The sequence below is a fragment of the Danio rerio genome, chromosome 15 (assembly GCF_052040795.2).
Source record: "Danio rerio strain M-AB ecotype USA chromosome 15, GRCz13ab, whole genome shotgun sequence".
NCBI classification, from domain to species: Eukaryota; Metazoa; Chordata; class Actinopteri; order Cypriniformes; family Danionidae; genus Danio; species Danio rerio.
In genome coordinates, this window is record NC_141035.1 from 39452701 (window position 1) to 39467841 (window position 15141).

At 36.3% G+C, this 15141-nt stretch overlaps 1 protein-coding gene across 10 annotated transcripts in view; it reads right to left on the reverse strand.

Annotated features, from left to right (window-relative positions):
* Positions 1-1898: 1898 nt before the first annotated feature.
* nphs1 (NPHS1 adhesion molecule, nephrin) overlaps positions 1899-15141 on the reverse strand; it is a 486431-nt gene continuing 473188 nt past the window's right edge. For 7 of the 10 annotated variants that reach the window (XM_087283293.1, XM_087283292.1, XM_087283289.1 and 4 more), the window contains 6 exons: positions 13758-13874; positions 13033-13078; positions 10036-10159; positions 9754-9835; positions 3894-4030; positions 1899-3637 (listed from right to left, as the gene is read on the reverse strand). In XM_087283293.1, the coding sequence (XP_087139419.1) occupies positions 3521-3637; positions 3894-4030; positions 9754-9835; positions 10036-10159; positions 13033-13078; positions 13758-13874 (623 nt within the window). In that variant the 3' untranslated portion in view covers positions 1899-3520. 10 annotated transcript variants of the gene reach the window in all.

Sequence of the window (15141 nt, forward strand, 5' to 3'; positions counted from 1 at the left end):
AGCTAAGAACAGGATACTGAGGCTACACTTCGCACAGGCTCACCAAAATTAAACAATAGAAGATTGGATAAAAGTCACCTGGTCTGATGAGTCTCAATTTCTGCTGCAACATTCGAATGGTAGGGTCAGAATTTGACATCAACAACATGAAAGCATGGATTCATCCTGCCTTGTTTTGACGGTTCAGGTTAATGGTGGTGGTGTAATGGTGTGGGGGATACTTTCTTGGCACACTTTGGGGCCATTAGTACCAATTGAGTATCATGTCAACGCCCCAGCCTATACCTGAGTATTGTTGCTGACCATGTCCATCTCTTTATGATCACAGTGTACCCATCTTCTGATGGCTACTTCCAGCAGGATAACGCACCATGTCATAAAGTGTGAATTATCTCAGACTGGTTTCTTGAACATGACTAGGAGTTCATTACACTCAAATGACCTCCATACTCACCAGACCTCAATCCAATAGAGCACCTTTGGGATGTGGTGGAGATTTACATTATGAATGTGCAGCCAACAACTGCATGATGCTATCATTTTTTATGCTGTGTTATTATTTTCTTTAACATAAAAAAACCTTTATAGGAGAATATTAGATTAATAACAGATTCAAATCTTCAACATACAGTACATGTAAAGTCTGTGATAAACCATGCTGGGGAAAAAAAAATCATATCAGAGTTAAAGGAGTAGTAATTAAGCTTCTTAAAACTAATTAGTAAAATTTTTCTATTCATAAATATTTTTTTTAAAATGCAACAAAGACATTAAGCACTATTAATACAAATTTAATTGGTTTGTCAAATAGTAAATACTTTTCATTAAAAATATAATAAACAAATGAAAATTAGAGCAAATTAACTATTTATTTGGTGTCCAACACACACACACACACACGCACGCACGCACGCACAGGCACAGGCACAGGCACAGGCACACGCACACACACACACACACACACACACACACACACACACACACACACACACACACACACACACACACACACACACACACACACACACACACACACACACACACACACACACACACACACACACACACACACACACACACACACAAATGAAGTGATATTCAGAAATGTTATTAGAGTAGTAGTTATTTATTTATACTGTGGCATTTAAAAATCCACTAAATTAGTTTTAGAGCCTTTAAAGATTTAAATGCAACAAATATTACTGGAGTACTTTTTTAATAAAAATCCATCCAGAAATGTTTAATGCAGTGTGTTCATTTACAATTCTGTCATTTATAAACCTGTACACTGGTCATTTCTGAGTGAAAATTGTTTGTAGGGCATATTGAAAGGTGCAATAATGTAATACATTAACCTTTTTTTTATATAGTGTTAGAATATTGTACAAACCAAAGCAAAAACTCTTTTAAGGAATCTAATCATATATGGAAAATTTCATCAAGAACATTCTACAAAACATGCATTAGAAAGAAAATAATGCATTTGAACTGACACGAGGATGAAATAATAATGACAGAATTTGGGCTTTTGGGTGAGCTGTTTCTTTTCCAAGCCCGCGATCTTGTCTCAGGCCAATAAAAAATTTACCTTTCGCCTATTTTCCTTGTTTAATCCTTGTGATGACATATACATGACGAGAACACAAACCAGTGCCATTGAAGGCTGCTGCTGCTGCTGCTGTTGTTGTTATTGTTGTAGGCTTCCTCAGACTCAAGGATCCAAGACTTTTATCCTTGTTCTCACATTCACAGCCTTCCTCTAGGGACAAAGCATCCACGCTTTCCAAGAATCCCAAGAGGAAATCATGCCATCAGGAAAAACCATTAAGCCCAGGATAAATAATAGCATGTCTGATAGTAACTCATCACTTACAAAGCTGAATTACATAACCCCTGTGTTCTTATTAGAGATTTTTATTACAAAGGGTGTTTGAGAACACTTGAACGTCCCAGAAATGTACACACTAAACTTCAAATAAGAGTCAGACTTTATATTATATGACTAATTACATAATTAAGACCCCTATAATACAAATAGTACACTCAAAATGGATTTTGCTGCTTGTTCAGATTACTCATTTAAAATGAATTAAAACACAATTCTTAAGTTTTTTAGGGGATAAATAAAGTAATTGTTTTACATTAAATCTGCGTATATTTGTAAAAATGATTATGAAGGAACTTAATAAAGGGATTGTGTGGAACCCAGCAGTTTTTAAAGTGTAATACAATTCCGTGACATATTATGCAATAGTACCTGATTATTATATGTCACAATGACCTAATTTTGTATGTGTTAATACACTGTAACAAATGATATGACAAAAAAACCATTACAACAAATGTTTTTATGTTTGTGTTATGTTGTTATGTTTGATTCAACTAAACAATCTCAAAGCAGTAAGATTTTTTTAACAGTATACAAAATAATTACATTTATGTATCATATTACTGTTTTTTAAACATTCTATTTATTAAGATATCAAGTTTTCATTACAACGTTAAGTAGCACAAAACATTAATTATTGTTCAAAATGTATTTTTTACCACCAAATAATACTATTACAATAATTTCTGAAGGAGCATGTAACTTAAAACTAAAGTAATGTCGCAGAAAAAAATAAATAAACAAATAAATAAAATAATACTAATAAAAAAAGAAACCATTTACAGTTGAAATCAGAATTATTAGTCCACTTTCCAATTTTATTTATTTTTTTATGTTTTCCAAATTATTTTTAACAGAGCAAGGACATTTTCACAGTATTTCTGATCATTTTTTTCTTCTGGGGAAAAGTCCTATTTTTTTTATTTCAGCTAGAATAAAAAAAAAAACATAATAAAAAAACATTTTAAGGTAAAAATATTAGCTCTTTAAGCTTTTTTTTCTGCTTGTCTACAGGACAAACCATCGTTATACAATAACTTGCCTAATTACCCTAATCTGCCTAGTTAACCTAATTAACCTAGTTAAGCATTTAAATGTCACTTTAAGCTGTATAGAAGTGTCTTGAAAAATATCTAGTCAAATATTATTTACTGTCATCATGGCAAAGATAAAATAAATCAGTTAGTAGAAATGAGTTATTTAAACTATTATGTTTAGAAATGTGTTGAATTTTTTTTCTCTCTGTTAAACAGAAATTAGGGAAAAAATAAACAGGGGGGGGCTAATAATTCTGACTTCAATTGCATTTGATAATATGACTCTTAGTATTGTGTTTTAAACAAATAAAAGATGACTTATTTAAAAAAAACGTATTAAATGGTGCTCTACAAGTAATTTATTTGTTGGATTATTACAGAGAAATCTAAAAATATCTCAAATAAAATGATTATAGAAACAAAAAACAAATTAAATATTTATAGAACAAATTAAATATGAATTATCTAATCAAATCTTCTTCAAACAGGAAAATTTTAAACACATATAAGTAAAACCAGACAATGCAAAAAAAGGAATGTTTTAGAAACTCCTAAACCTGACCTGAGCAGACCATATACGCCAGATAAACCCTTATTAAACCAGCTCGCCTCTGAGCTCAAACGGCAGGTCTGTATCTCTTCTGCGTCTGTACACCATTGAATCATAAGCTCCAATTGTTACGTCCACATCAGCTTTACTGTATGCTCTTCCCTATAGAGAAAAAATCCAAATAAATGACATCCATAAACAAAATAGAATCTGCGGAGAGAATCTGTTATATGAAAACTATTGCACCACCATCATCCAATACCATCACTCAGTGCAATAATCATTATAGAGCTTGCGTACAACATAAATCATTTGAATTAAAACTGAGAATTTAGATAAGAAATATATGAGCTTAAATTATCATTTAACATTTAACTTTAACCAAAACAGAACCAAATGTTTGCTGGATCAGACCCACCTCATAATAAGTGGAAAACGGCGCTTGTGGATGAATGTGTGCAGCAGGGGGCAGCGGTGAGCAGGCTTGCAGGTCCTCATACATTCCTCTCACCTCCTCATAGACATGAGTGAAAGGGCTTGTGCCGTGTCTGCCATCTGGAGGGAAGCAAACTCAGCACATCAACTGTGAACATTCAAATGGCTTAATTGCTAACTAATCGAAAAACAACTGTCGCTAGAAAGAAAACAACTGTACAATCAGAGAGTTTTTTTTATGACATCATTTGATATGTCTGCAAAGGAAAGGTTCACTTTCATTCTTAAGCTTACTCAAATCCGTAAGTTTCCCTAAGTTAATAACAAACAAGTCATTCGCTGTACAGTGAAAACATAGAAATGACATTTTAAAATATTAAACATTAATCATTACTGAGTATGTTTACATGGACACCAATAATCCGGTTTTAATTTGATAAGACTATACTCTGATTAAGAGTCGACCATGTAAACAGTGGTTTTTGATTCATTTAATCAGATTAAGGTCATAATCGAACTAAACAGAAATCGGATTAAGACATGTGGAGTATGGCGATTATTGAAGTGCAGTACAGACATGTAAACACCTACATTAAACTATTACCGTCTTGTAGGACTTTTCGCCATGTTGTTCAACAGGATAGTCCATACCATACCTGCCAACACTCCCGTTTTTCCCGGGAGTCTCCAGTATTTCAGACCCATCTCCCTTAACGTTCTGTCTCCTGAAAAACTCCCGGAATTCCACACTCCACACCCCCCCCTCCACATCGTTTTAACTACACGATGCAACAATGTGTAGCATAAGCTCTGTGATTGGTTGGCTTGGTACCTGTGATGAATGTGGGCGGGGGTGAAAGCCGCGAGCCTGATAGAGCGAGTGCTTACAAGTGTCGAGTCCCATGAAGTAGCTCTAGATGAAAACTTTAGTTTTGTGTTTACCTTATGATTAAAGTTGTTGTTTTAGCTACTTGTACATTAAGGTAGCGTTCAGAAAAAACAAGACACCAGCGAAGAAACTCGACACAGAGGAAGATAAAATCTACTATCAGCTAGCATTTGGGAAGTGTTATTGCAGAACAACACAAACAGCACACAGAAGTATAAATACAACACTATGTGCAGGGCAGGCGGTGCGGGTAACAGGATTTTAGTTGGCATACCTGATGAATAAATGTCAGTAGTTGATGTCAATATGACATCGAGATAATTTAAGATGTTGGTTCGACGTTGGATTTTGGTCACTTTCTTACGCAATCTAAAATTAACCAAATATCAATGTCATTTGACGTTGTTAATGGACATCAAAGTATTGTTGTCTTTAGACGCTGGACTGACATTGATATTTGGTCACTGGATATCACAACCTAAATCTAACCTAAAATAATGTCTTATGATGTTGTTTGTCTCCGGCATAATAACTAATTGCACTACAGAATGTTACGTTTACACACATCCACAAATTGCATGTAAATGCATCAGCTTTTACAGCACAATACTCACAACTCTTGAGTACTTTTGAAAGGGCTACTTTTTACTCACCCTTTGAGTAATATTTACAACAGATAGTTTTACTCTACTTGCACTACATTTTTAGGTAAGTAATGGTACTTTTACTTATGTATGATTAAGTATGATTTTTCAGTACTCTTTCCACCACTGGCAACAGCATAGTGAAACCCTGCCTACACATAGCAAAAGACTACAAACACAGAACGTATAGCAATGGGAAACAAAAGCTCAAAACATACTAACAAACACTAAGAACAGCCTAGCAACTGCATAGTGACACCCTAGAGATGCATATTAATTGACTACAAAAACTCAGAACACCCAAGCAACTGTATAGTGAGATCCTAGCAATGCATAGTGATGAACTAAAAGCACTCAGAGCACTGAGAGAAAAGGACTCTCAGCACATGAATACTTCAACCGTGTACATTCAAACGCTTTAATTGTTAACTAATCCAAAACCAACCGTCACTGGAGGGGTTTGCTCAAATATTGAATGCTCGCTCTGCATCAAAACAAAAGAGCTTTTAAAAGAAGAAATATAGGACAATGAACTGATCTAAAACGCATCCCGTAACAATCAGACAGAGATAAAACATTTCGTTGTTATGTCTGCTATGGAAAGGATCGCTCTCAGGTTTGCTCAAATCCTTGTTTCACGATGAGTGAATAATAAACAAGTCACATGTTGTTTGTGGTACAGGCATGAATGACACTATAAATCATGTGGCTTGTTGAAGAGAGATAAGCTAGTCTAAATGATTTTCTACTGGCACATGATCAACAGGGTGAACAGATCCCACGTTGAAGAATGGGCCAGAGACATATACAGTTGAAGTCAGAATTATTAGCTCTCTTCGATTTTTTAAAATATTTTCTAAATGATGTTTAACAGAGCTAGAACATTTTCACAGTGTGTCTGATAATATTTTTTCTTCTGGAGAAAGTCTTATTTGTTTTATTTCTGCTAGAATAAAAGCAGTTTTGAGTTTTTTTTTTTAACCATTTTAGGGACAAAATTATTTGCCCCTTTAAGCTATTCTTTTTTTCTCAATAATCAACAGAACAAACCGTCATTATACAATAACTTGCCTTATTACTCTAACCTGCCTTGTAAACTTAATTAACCTAGTTAAGCCTTTAAATGTCACTTTAAGCTGTATAGAAGTGTCTTGAAAAATATCTATTCAAATATTATTCACAGTCATCATGGTAAAGATAAAATAAATCAGTTATTAGAAATGAGTTATTAAAATTATTATGTTTAGAAATGTGTTGAAAAAAATCTTCTCTCCGTTAAAAAGAAATAAGGGAAAAAATAAACAAGCAGTCTAATAATTTAGGGGGGCTAATAATTCTGACTTCAACTGTAATATCTAGACAACAACGAACACTTGCCGACTGCACAGTGATGAACTATAAACACTCAGAACACATGAGCAACCTCACAGCGATAGGCTTCAAAAAGTAAAAACAACCTAACAACCACTTCGTTTTTAGTTACAAACAAACAAACACCCTAACAACTGCATAGCGACGACCTACAGACACTCAGATTACCTAAGCAACTGCATAGCGATATGCTTAAGGGTGCTTTCATATCTGTAGTTCGCTTCATTTGGTCCGGACAAAGGGCAATAAATAATACATAAGTGTTTCCTCTGGGATTTTTTTCCAGCTGTTGCGTCAGGTCTTTTAAACAAATCTACCAACTACCTATAGCGTATTTCAATGACAAATGGAGAAATGTGGTGAGCGCAGTATTACACGTCGGGGTCGCATTTATGTAACGTTAATACGAGCATGCCAATCTTTGCTTTGCGATTTCATTTGCTCGTGCACAAAACTTCTTTCACGCCCTCAAACACGCTGCTCAAGCGCAGATCTTCTTGTGCGCTCTCAAGTCTTTGCATGCAGAATCACAGACCTTTATCTTTAAATAGATTATAGTTTTGGAAACTGTGTTCATCCTAACTGAAAGCTACGTCATGTTTGCTGGCCTCACGTATTGCACACCTGTCAGTAAGTCAGTCATTCTGTCAGCACGTCACCTTAAAGTGTTAAATAACGCACAGCCCTACTACGGTAACAGAAAAGTTCAGGCTGTCATAATTCACTTACCTTTTAATACGTTTAGGTGCGATAATCACCCGCTATTACAAACAACAACCAAAACAACAATGAATGAATGTTTTCAATTAATAAGAAGCTGTAATGTAGCCGTGGCGGGATGTATTTTGGTGTGGTGCCCCACCATAGAAGAATGAATGTAGCGGAAACCATTTACATTGTTGCATCTTCTGTCGTCTTTGGGTCATTTTCACAGCACACTGCTGGCTTTGGTCCAAACCAATTGAAAAGAACCAAAATGCACTCATCTGACAAAATCCACATCTCTCATTGGCCAGATGTTGTTGAACATAGTGCCTAAACTGCTAATCGATTGGTCAGAATTCACGTGCAGGAACATACCAATGAACTCCCTCAAGTAAACAAACCGGCAGACACAAAATGTAGTTTTTTACAATGGAGGGATGACTGCGCTGACTGATTGTATCCTTGCTTTAGACAAACTATACATTTTGAGAATGAAGCGTGGCCCGGCTGAAAAACTATGTTTTAATGCATCACTTGTCACTTCAGGAGGAGTTGTGAATTATTTAGCTAAACTGCGACATGGTCATCTTGCGGAAATATAACCAATGATCCATCAGGTAATGTTTTCCACTCTCTCTCTCTCTCTCTATTGGTAAGGCGCTGTCAACAAATATTTTCCTCCATATACCATAATGCAATGCATCGGCCTATTGCAGCTGAATTAGTCCAAAAGGCGCAGCACTTTTTGCAGTTGGGTCTGTTTTAGTTTGAATGATATTCTCACTACAAACAAACCGCTCCAAGGTTCATTTAAAACCATACCGAGACCACCTCTCCCCTGCTTTTTTGGTCCGCTTTTGGTGTGCACTTGAGTATGATTGCTGCATTCACAACTGCCCAAACGAACCGCACCAAGAGGGAAAACAAACTCTAGTCCGATTCAACCAAACTAAATAAGGCAGGTGTGAAAGCACTCTAAAAAGCTAAAAACACCCTAACTATTGCATAGCAATGGCCTACAAGCACTCAGAACTCATTTGGCTACAAACACTTAGAAATCCCTAGCAACTATAACAAGTTTACAATGATAATAAAGCATGTTAACAAGTTTTTAATAATTTATGAAGGAATTATAATGCTTTATTTCACTATTTCATCTTCATTTACTAGTAGCAGGGTACTTACAGCTGTCTTTGTGCCCCCTGGTGGCATAGTTGCAAACTGCTATTACACCTAAAATACGTTCTTAATCCCACAAAAGCGCTGCGGCGCCACATGCAGTATTAATGGTCATTTTGAAGTGTCACCCATTGTATGTGCATTACACCACAATAAATGTAGTAAAAATTAAGGTATTCAAAATTATTTAGGTCTATTATTTTCCAACCGGTCCATCACCCACACACTCATTTCCGAGAGGGAATCGAACCAGTTCATGCATGGGAGGCGAATGGGAGTGAGGTTTCTGGGCTCAAAAAAAAAAAAAAAATAAAATAAAGCTTTTTACAATTAATTGTATTTTAGTTGAATTACTGGTGCGTGGGACTGGCACAGTGCTTTGAAACAGTACAAATGTGAATATTCGACGCCTGATCTCTCGCTATACACTTTACTAACCCACAAGCGTGTTTAATCCATTGGATTAAAATTCGAAGCAGTCAAGTGGGTATAGGTGAAAATTATTAAGGCAAAATGAATCAAGCTCGGTACACTGCTTCACAACGAGATGTATAATTTTTTTGATACATGCATCGAAGTCTTCGAAGTCACTAGTTTATTTTTCTTTATTGTTATTTTGTCACTTTCACCTTTTTGCTTGATTTTTTTTTTTTTTTTACATTTGTGCCAAATAAATCCCCCTTCATTTTCGATCCTAACAAACTGCATCCTATTGACAGGCTACAAAACACACTGAGAAACACACTGAGATGCTTCTCATTTACTTTTCATTTGATGGACTTGAGCTCAACCACTCAAGAAAAATTGTCATTGGCTGTTTTTTAAAGGGGAGGGCTACTATAAATCCCGCCTTGTCTTCCTGTTTCAGTTAAGATTACGTCAAACATCAAATAAAAAATATCACATTTCAAAGCACTTCATGAGACCTTTAAATAGACCAGTTTTGAGAAAGTAATGAGGGAACGGATTTAAAATGTAAAAAAAAAAAAAAAAACAACATTATACAATAATTATGCTTTAAAATCTCTACCTAACCACATTCAGCTAAGCCTCACCGTAATCCTCAGGGCCTTCAGGGTGAGCGTACAGGGCAGGACTGTAGGCCTCAGTTGGGTAGTAATAATGAGGATTCTCCTGCTATTGAGATGTCAGGAAAGAAAAAAAAGAAAGGATGTGTTCAGTGGGACTATGCATTGGGTATTCTGCTGTGATCTTTTATTACAAGCCAACAAATGTTCCTTTCATGTGTTTTTATCTGAATGTTGTTTTCACCTCCCTAGGTAGAACAAAATCATAGGAAATGCTAGACAAGACTGCGTGAGTGTCCGGTGATTTACCCGTCCGTAGCTCTCATAGACGCTGCTGTCAGGCTCTGAGCTGCTGTCGACGAGGAGCGTTCGCTGTGCCGAGGCGTTGATAAGCTCTCTGCTCGCATAGCGGGTCGAGCTGCTCGCTGTGGACCTGCAGAAACAGAGAGAAACTTTCACATTCACAACACATCACAACTGCATGCCAGAAATCCAGACAGAAGAACTTCTGCAAGCAAGGAAGGAGCTGCGGATAAATACAGATGTCTGAAATATGTAAAATTTCGGGTGCATTATTATAAGCCATTTCAAATAAACGCGAAATCTCATGGCTTGTTTAATTTCAAGCTGCATACACAAGATGTATTTGGTTTCTCTTTTTAATATCCCACTAAAACTTCAAGACTTTTGTCTATTCTGCTTCTTTTTTGTCGCTCTGTTTTATTTTTGCAGCTCATGACTCTGTCACCTGTAGGCTGGTGAAATGAACACTCTGTACTTCTCTGGAGTCTATTTATGGAGATGCAAGCTAAGCAACGTTTCTATATATCGTCTTGAGGGCTTCTGTAGCCACTGGAAGCTCATCCAGACAGGCAGAAGTTGTTCTGAATGCCTTTGAGCCATCGCAGCATGCTGGACTAGCTTGTTAGTGCAGCCCACTAAGGCTCACAATCACCATTACTTTAGCTCAAATTTCGGCACATGGGTTTGTTCGCATTCCCTATTCCAAGTATTAAACTTTTGACACAACTACTCTGACAACCAATCTGAAACACTGCAAATATATATCTGTTAAGTTTACTTAATTAAACTGTGCAAAGTCATTGCTTTAATACAATTGAGTAGTTTAAACTTTATTGTACTGGGTATTTACTACTTAACTAATATATTAAATATTCATTCATTCATTTTCTTTTCGACTTAGTGCCTTTATTTATCAAGGGTTGCCACAGCGGAATGAACAACAAACTTATCCAACAAATGTTTTACACAGCGGATGCCCTTCCAGCTGCAACCCATTGATGGGACACACCCATACACTCTCAATCTCACACAAACACTATGCATGTCTTTGAACTCGTGGAAACTGGAGCACTCGGAGGATACATGTGAACACGGGGAAAACGTGCAATATATTAAATATTGTCATTAACTTAGATCATTTAAGTTGTGTTGACTTAACTGGATCTGTAATCTGTGTTTTGCTATAAAATTTTTACGAATCTTAACATAACATTCAATATTAAAGTCTAAACCATTTCTCCCTATGAAATTGAGTTCACTGAACATGTTTAAATTAAGTTAAACAAACATTCATTAAAATATGTAAGTCAAAACAACTCATGTCAATTAATTAATTGCACTGATGAGAGCCCTGACAATCCTACACTCTAAATTAAAGGTTCATTGACATACAGTAGATGTTTCCATTAACAACCTTTAACATAGTAACTTTTCCATTCCATTAAAGGGTCTTTAAAGGAACACTCCACTTTTCTTTTTGGAGCTGTTTTAACAAGTCCTATAGTGTTAGAGTTTTACCATTTTTGAATCCAATCTTTGAATCTGGCTTGAGCACTATTAGCTTAGCTTAGCATAAATCATTGAATCAGATTGGACCATTAGCATCTCACTCAAAAATGTTACAATTTTCCTGCACTGTAATAAAATGCTGGGTTCCAAACAAGTCCTTCATGTTGTCCCACCAGAAATTGATTATGTTAACTTTTATCTTTTTACAAATTTAAGTGGATTGAACATAAACAATTAAGAGTGTACACTATCTGACAAAAGTCTTGTCGCTTATCCAAGTTTTAGGAACAACAAATAATAACTTGACTTCTAGCTGATCATTTGATATAAGAAGTGGCTTATATAAAAGGCAAAGGCCTCTAGATTAGGCTTACTTTACCAAAATAAAATATGATCCTGCCTTAATTTTTAATTATTTTATTAGGAAAATAAGGACTGACTTTGCTTAGACAAAAGTCTTGTCGCTTAACAGAAATAATGTACAGTGTAGAATACAAAGTCCTGCTGCAGTGGAAAAATAATAAATATTGTGTATGACTCCCATGAGCTTGGAGGACTGCATCCATACATCTCTGCAATGACTCAAATAACTTATCAATAAGTCATCTGGAATGACAAAGAAAGTGTTCTTGCAGGACTCCCAGAGTTCATTAAGATACTTTGGATTCATCTTGGATTCATCTTCAATGCCTCCTCCATCTTATACTAGACATGCTTAATAATGTTCATGTCAGGTGACTGGGCTGGTCAATCCTGGAGCACCTTGACCTTCTTTGTTTTCAGAAACTTTGATGTGGAGGCTGAAGTATGAGAAGGAGCGCTATCCTGCTGAAGAATTTGCCCTCTCCTGTGGTTTGTAATGTAATGGGCAGCACAAATGTCTTGATATCTCAGGCTGTTGATGTTGCCATCCTCTCTGCAGATCTCTCGCAAGCCCCCATACTGAATGTTTCCCAAAACCATGATTTTTCCTTCACCAAACTTGACTGATTTCTATGAAAATCATGGGTTCATGTGGTATTTGTGATGATTGGGATGCAGTTCAACAGATGATTCAGAGGAAAAATGTACCTTCTGTCTCGTTTCCAAATGAAAAACTAGAAGTCAAGTTTTTACTACTGGGATCAACAACAAGCTGTTTGTCAGGTATTTAAAGCTTGAATTTCTGTAATTTCAGTGCATTATCAGAAGAAAGGTGCCAAGAAAAGCAGAACAGGGGCATTTTTACATTTGCATTGGAAAAAATATTTCACTGAAAGTTTCTTTGTGTAAACAAAAAAGTTTGTTATATGGCACTGCTGTGGATGGTATAATTTTTAAGCATCACAGCAACTGGTTTAGCACTGGTTTTTTAACAGTTTTTTGTACTGTCGCTCAGAAACTGTTAAATTCTAGTTTTTGTTATTATTTTACCCAGTTTAGATCTCTTAGGAGTCAGAACTGGGTGGGCAAACCTGCAAAAGAGCTTTTATTGAGTGCACCAACACGACTCACCTCTGCTCCTCACTTTTGGTCTCCTGTGAAATGCTGCTGGTGTCCCCTGGATGCACAAAACCAAAAAGAGAGCGAATTGTAACAGGTCAAAGGTCACGCAAGTAGGACATCATGACAGAAATTCGACAGAAAGCCAAAACATTAAAAAAATGACAGAACACCAGATTGTTTGTGTACGGAAACATTCATCGTGCGCCATTTCAATTATTGGTTTCCTCCCTACAAATTGTGTTGTGACAGAAGCTTTAATAAACTGATAAAAAGGGCCGTTCAATTTGAAAGCGAGAAGAGAGGGCGACAGGTTCATGAATAGAAGGGAAAAGGGAAAAAAATGGGGAGCCAGAGATGAGAGAGGAGAGACAAGACACCTGACAGTTTGAAGGAAAGGGGCGAGGCGAAAAAAAGACAGATGGGGTGAGTGAGAGAGAGAATGACAGAGGACGAAAGGAAAAGGGGCGAGATAAGGGGAGACGAAGGGAGGAAGTGACAGCTGCCGGGGAAAGGAGAGATGGCGGGATGATGCAGATGGCTGAGGAGGCAGCGAGCGAGATAAGAGAAAGAGAGAGAGAGAGATGGATTTAAAAGTGAGAAGTCATATTAGGATTCAGACAGTTCATCCCTTTTGCGCTGCGTGCTGTCGCCGGGAGTCGACCAGTCTAGGACACGCTGTCTAACAGAGCAAAGAAGAAACAGTGACATGCTGAGGACTTTTCGCTGTCCATTACCTTTCAGGCTCCGCCTTCTTTTCCATCTGGCCAATAGAAAGCAGATGAATGGGTTCAGGAGGAACAGAACACCGCCCACAACCAGGATCACCACCACATAGACAGGAAGGCCACCACCTGTTACATTGCACAAAAAGAAAATGGATGGATTTGAATTGGCTAAACATCCTCATGTTACTTTGGATAAAAGCATTGGTTAAATGAATACATCTAAAATTATTCAAAAATAAAACTTTCTAGTCATTAAACATCCACCGACTCATGCAACTTCTGTGAAAGAAATTATTAGATTACCAAAAACAATTAATAGGCTGTGTTGTCACAGATATAATGTAGCATTGTAATTATTACTATGGTTTAATAGCAATTTAATGTAACAATTAACATAAATAAATAAAAATAAAAGAAATAAAAATAAAACTTGCAACCAGTGTTGTTGATTTTTTTATTTTTTTATTTCTTGTTTTCATTTTTTCATTTTCCTATTTTCATTCAGGAGCTGGTTTAGTTTCAGGAACTATTCGATTTTGGGATCGTTTTAATATTATTTTCCCAATATAATTTTTTTATTGGGATCATTTTAATATATTATAGTTGTACCTTTGCTAGGGGCGCAGTCAGAGTTAGCTATTGACAGTTTTTTTGTATATACATTTTCTGTGCCTTAACTTTAGATTTTGGGGGGGGGGGAAAGTATATATATATATATATATATATATATATATATATATATATATATATATATATATATATATATATATATATATATATACATATCGGAATTGTTAGCACCCTTGTTTATATTTTTCCAATTTCTGTTTAACTGAAAGAAGATGTGGCAACGCAAAGGTGCAGTAGGTAGTGCTGTCGCCTCACAGCAAGAAGGTCACTGGGTCAATCCTCGGCTGGGTCAGTTGGCATATCTGTGTGGAGTTTGCATGTTCTCCCTGCGTTCATGTGTGTTTAGTCCGGGTGCTCAAATTTCCCCCACAGTTCAAAGACATGCGGTACAGGTGAATTGGGTAGGCTAAATTGTCCGTAGTGTATGAGTGTGAGTGTGAATGAGTGTGTGTGGATGTTTCGCAGAAATGGGTTGTGGCTGGAAGGGCATCTGCTGCGTAAAAACGTGCTGCTTAAGTTGGCTGTTTAATAAATGAACTGAGAGATTTTATCAACACATTTCTAATCATAATAGTTGTAATAACTCATTTTTAACAACTGGTTTGTTTTATCTTTGCCATGATGACAGCAAATAATATTTTACTAAATATTTTTCAAGACACTTCTATACAGATTAGTGACATTTTAAGGCAGGATAGGGTAATTAGGCGAGTTATTGTATAATGATGGTTTGTTCTGTGGACTATAGAAAAAAAATCTAGCT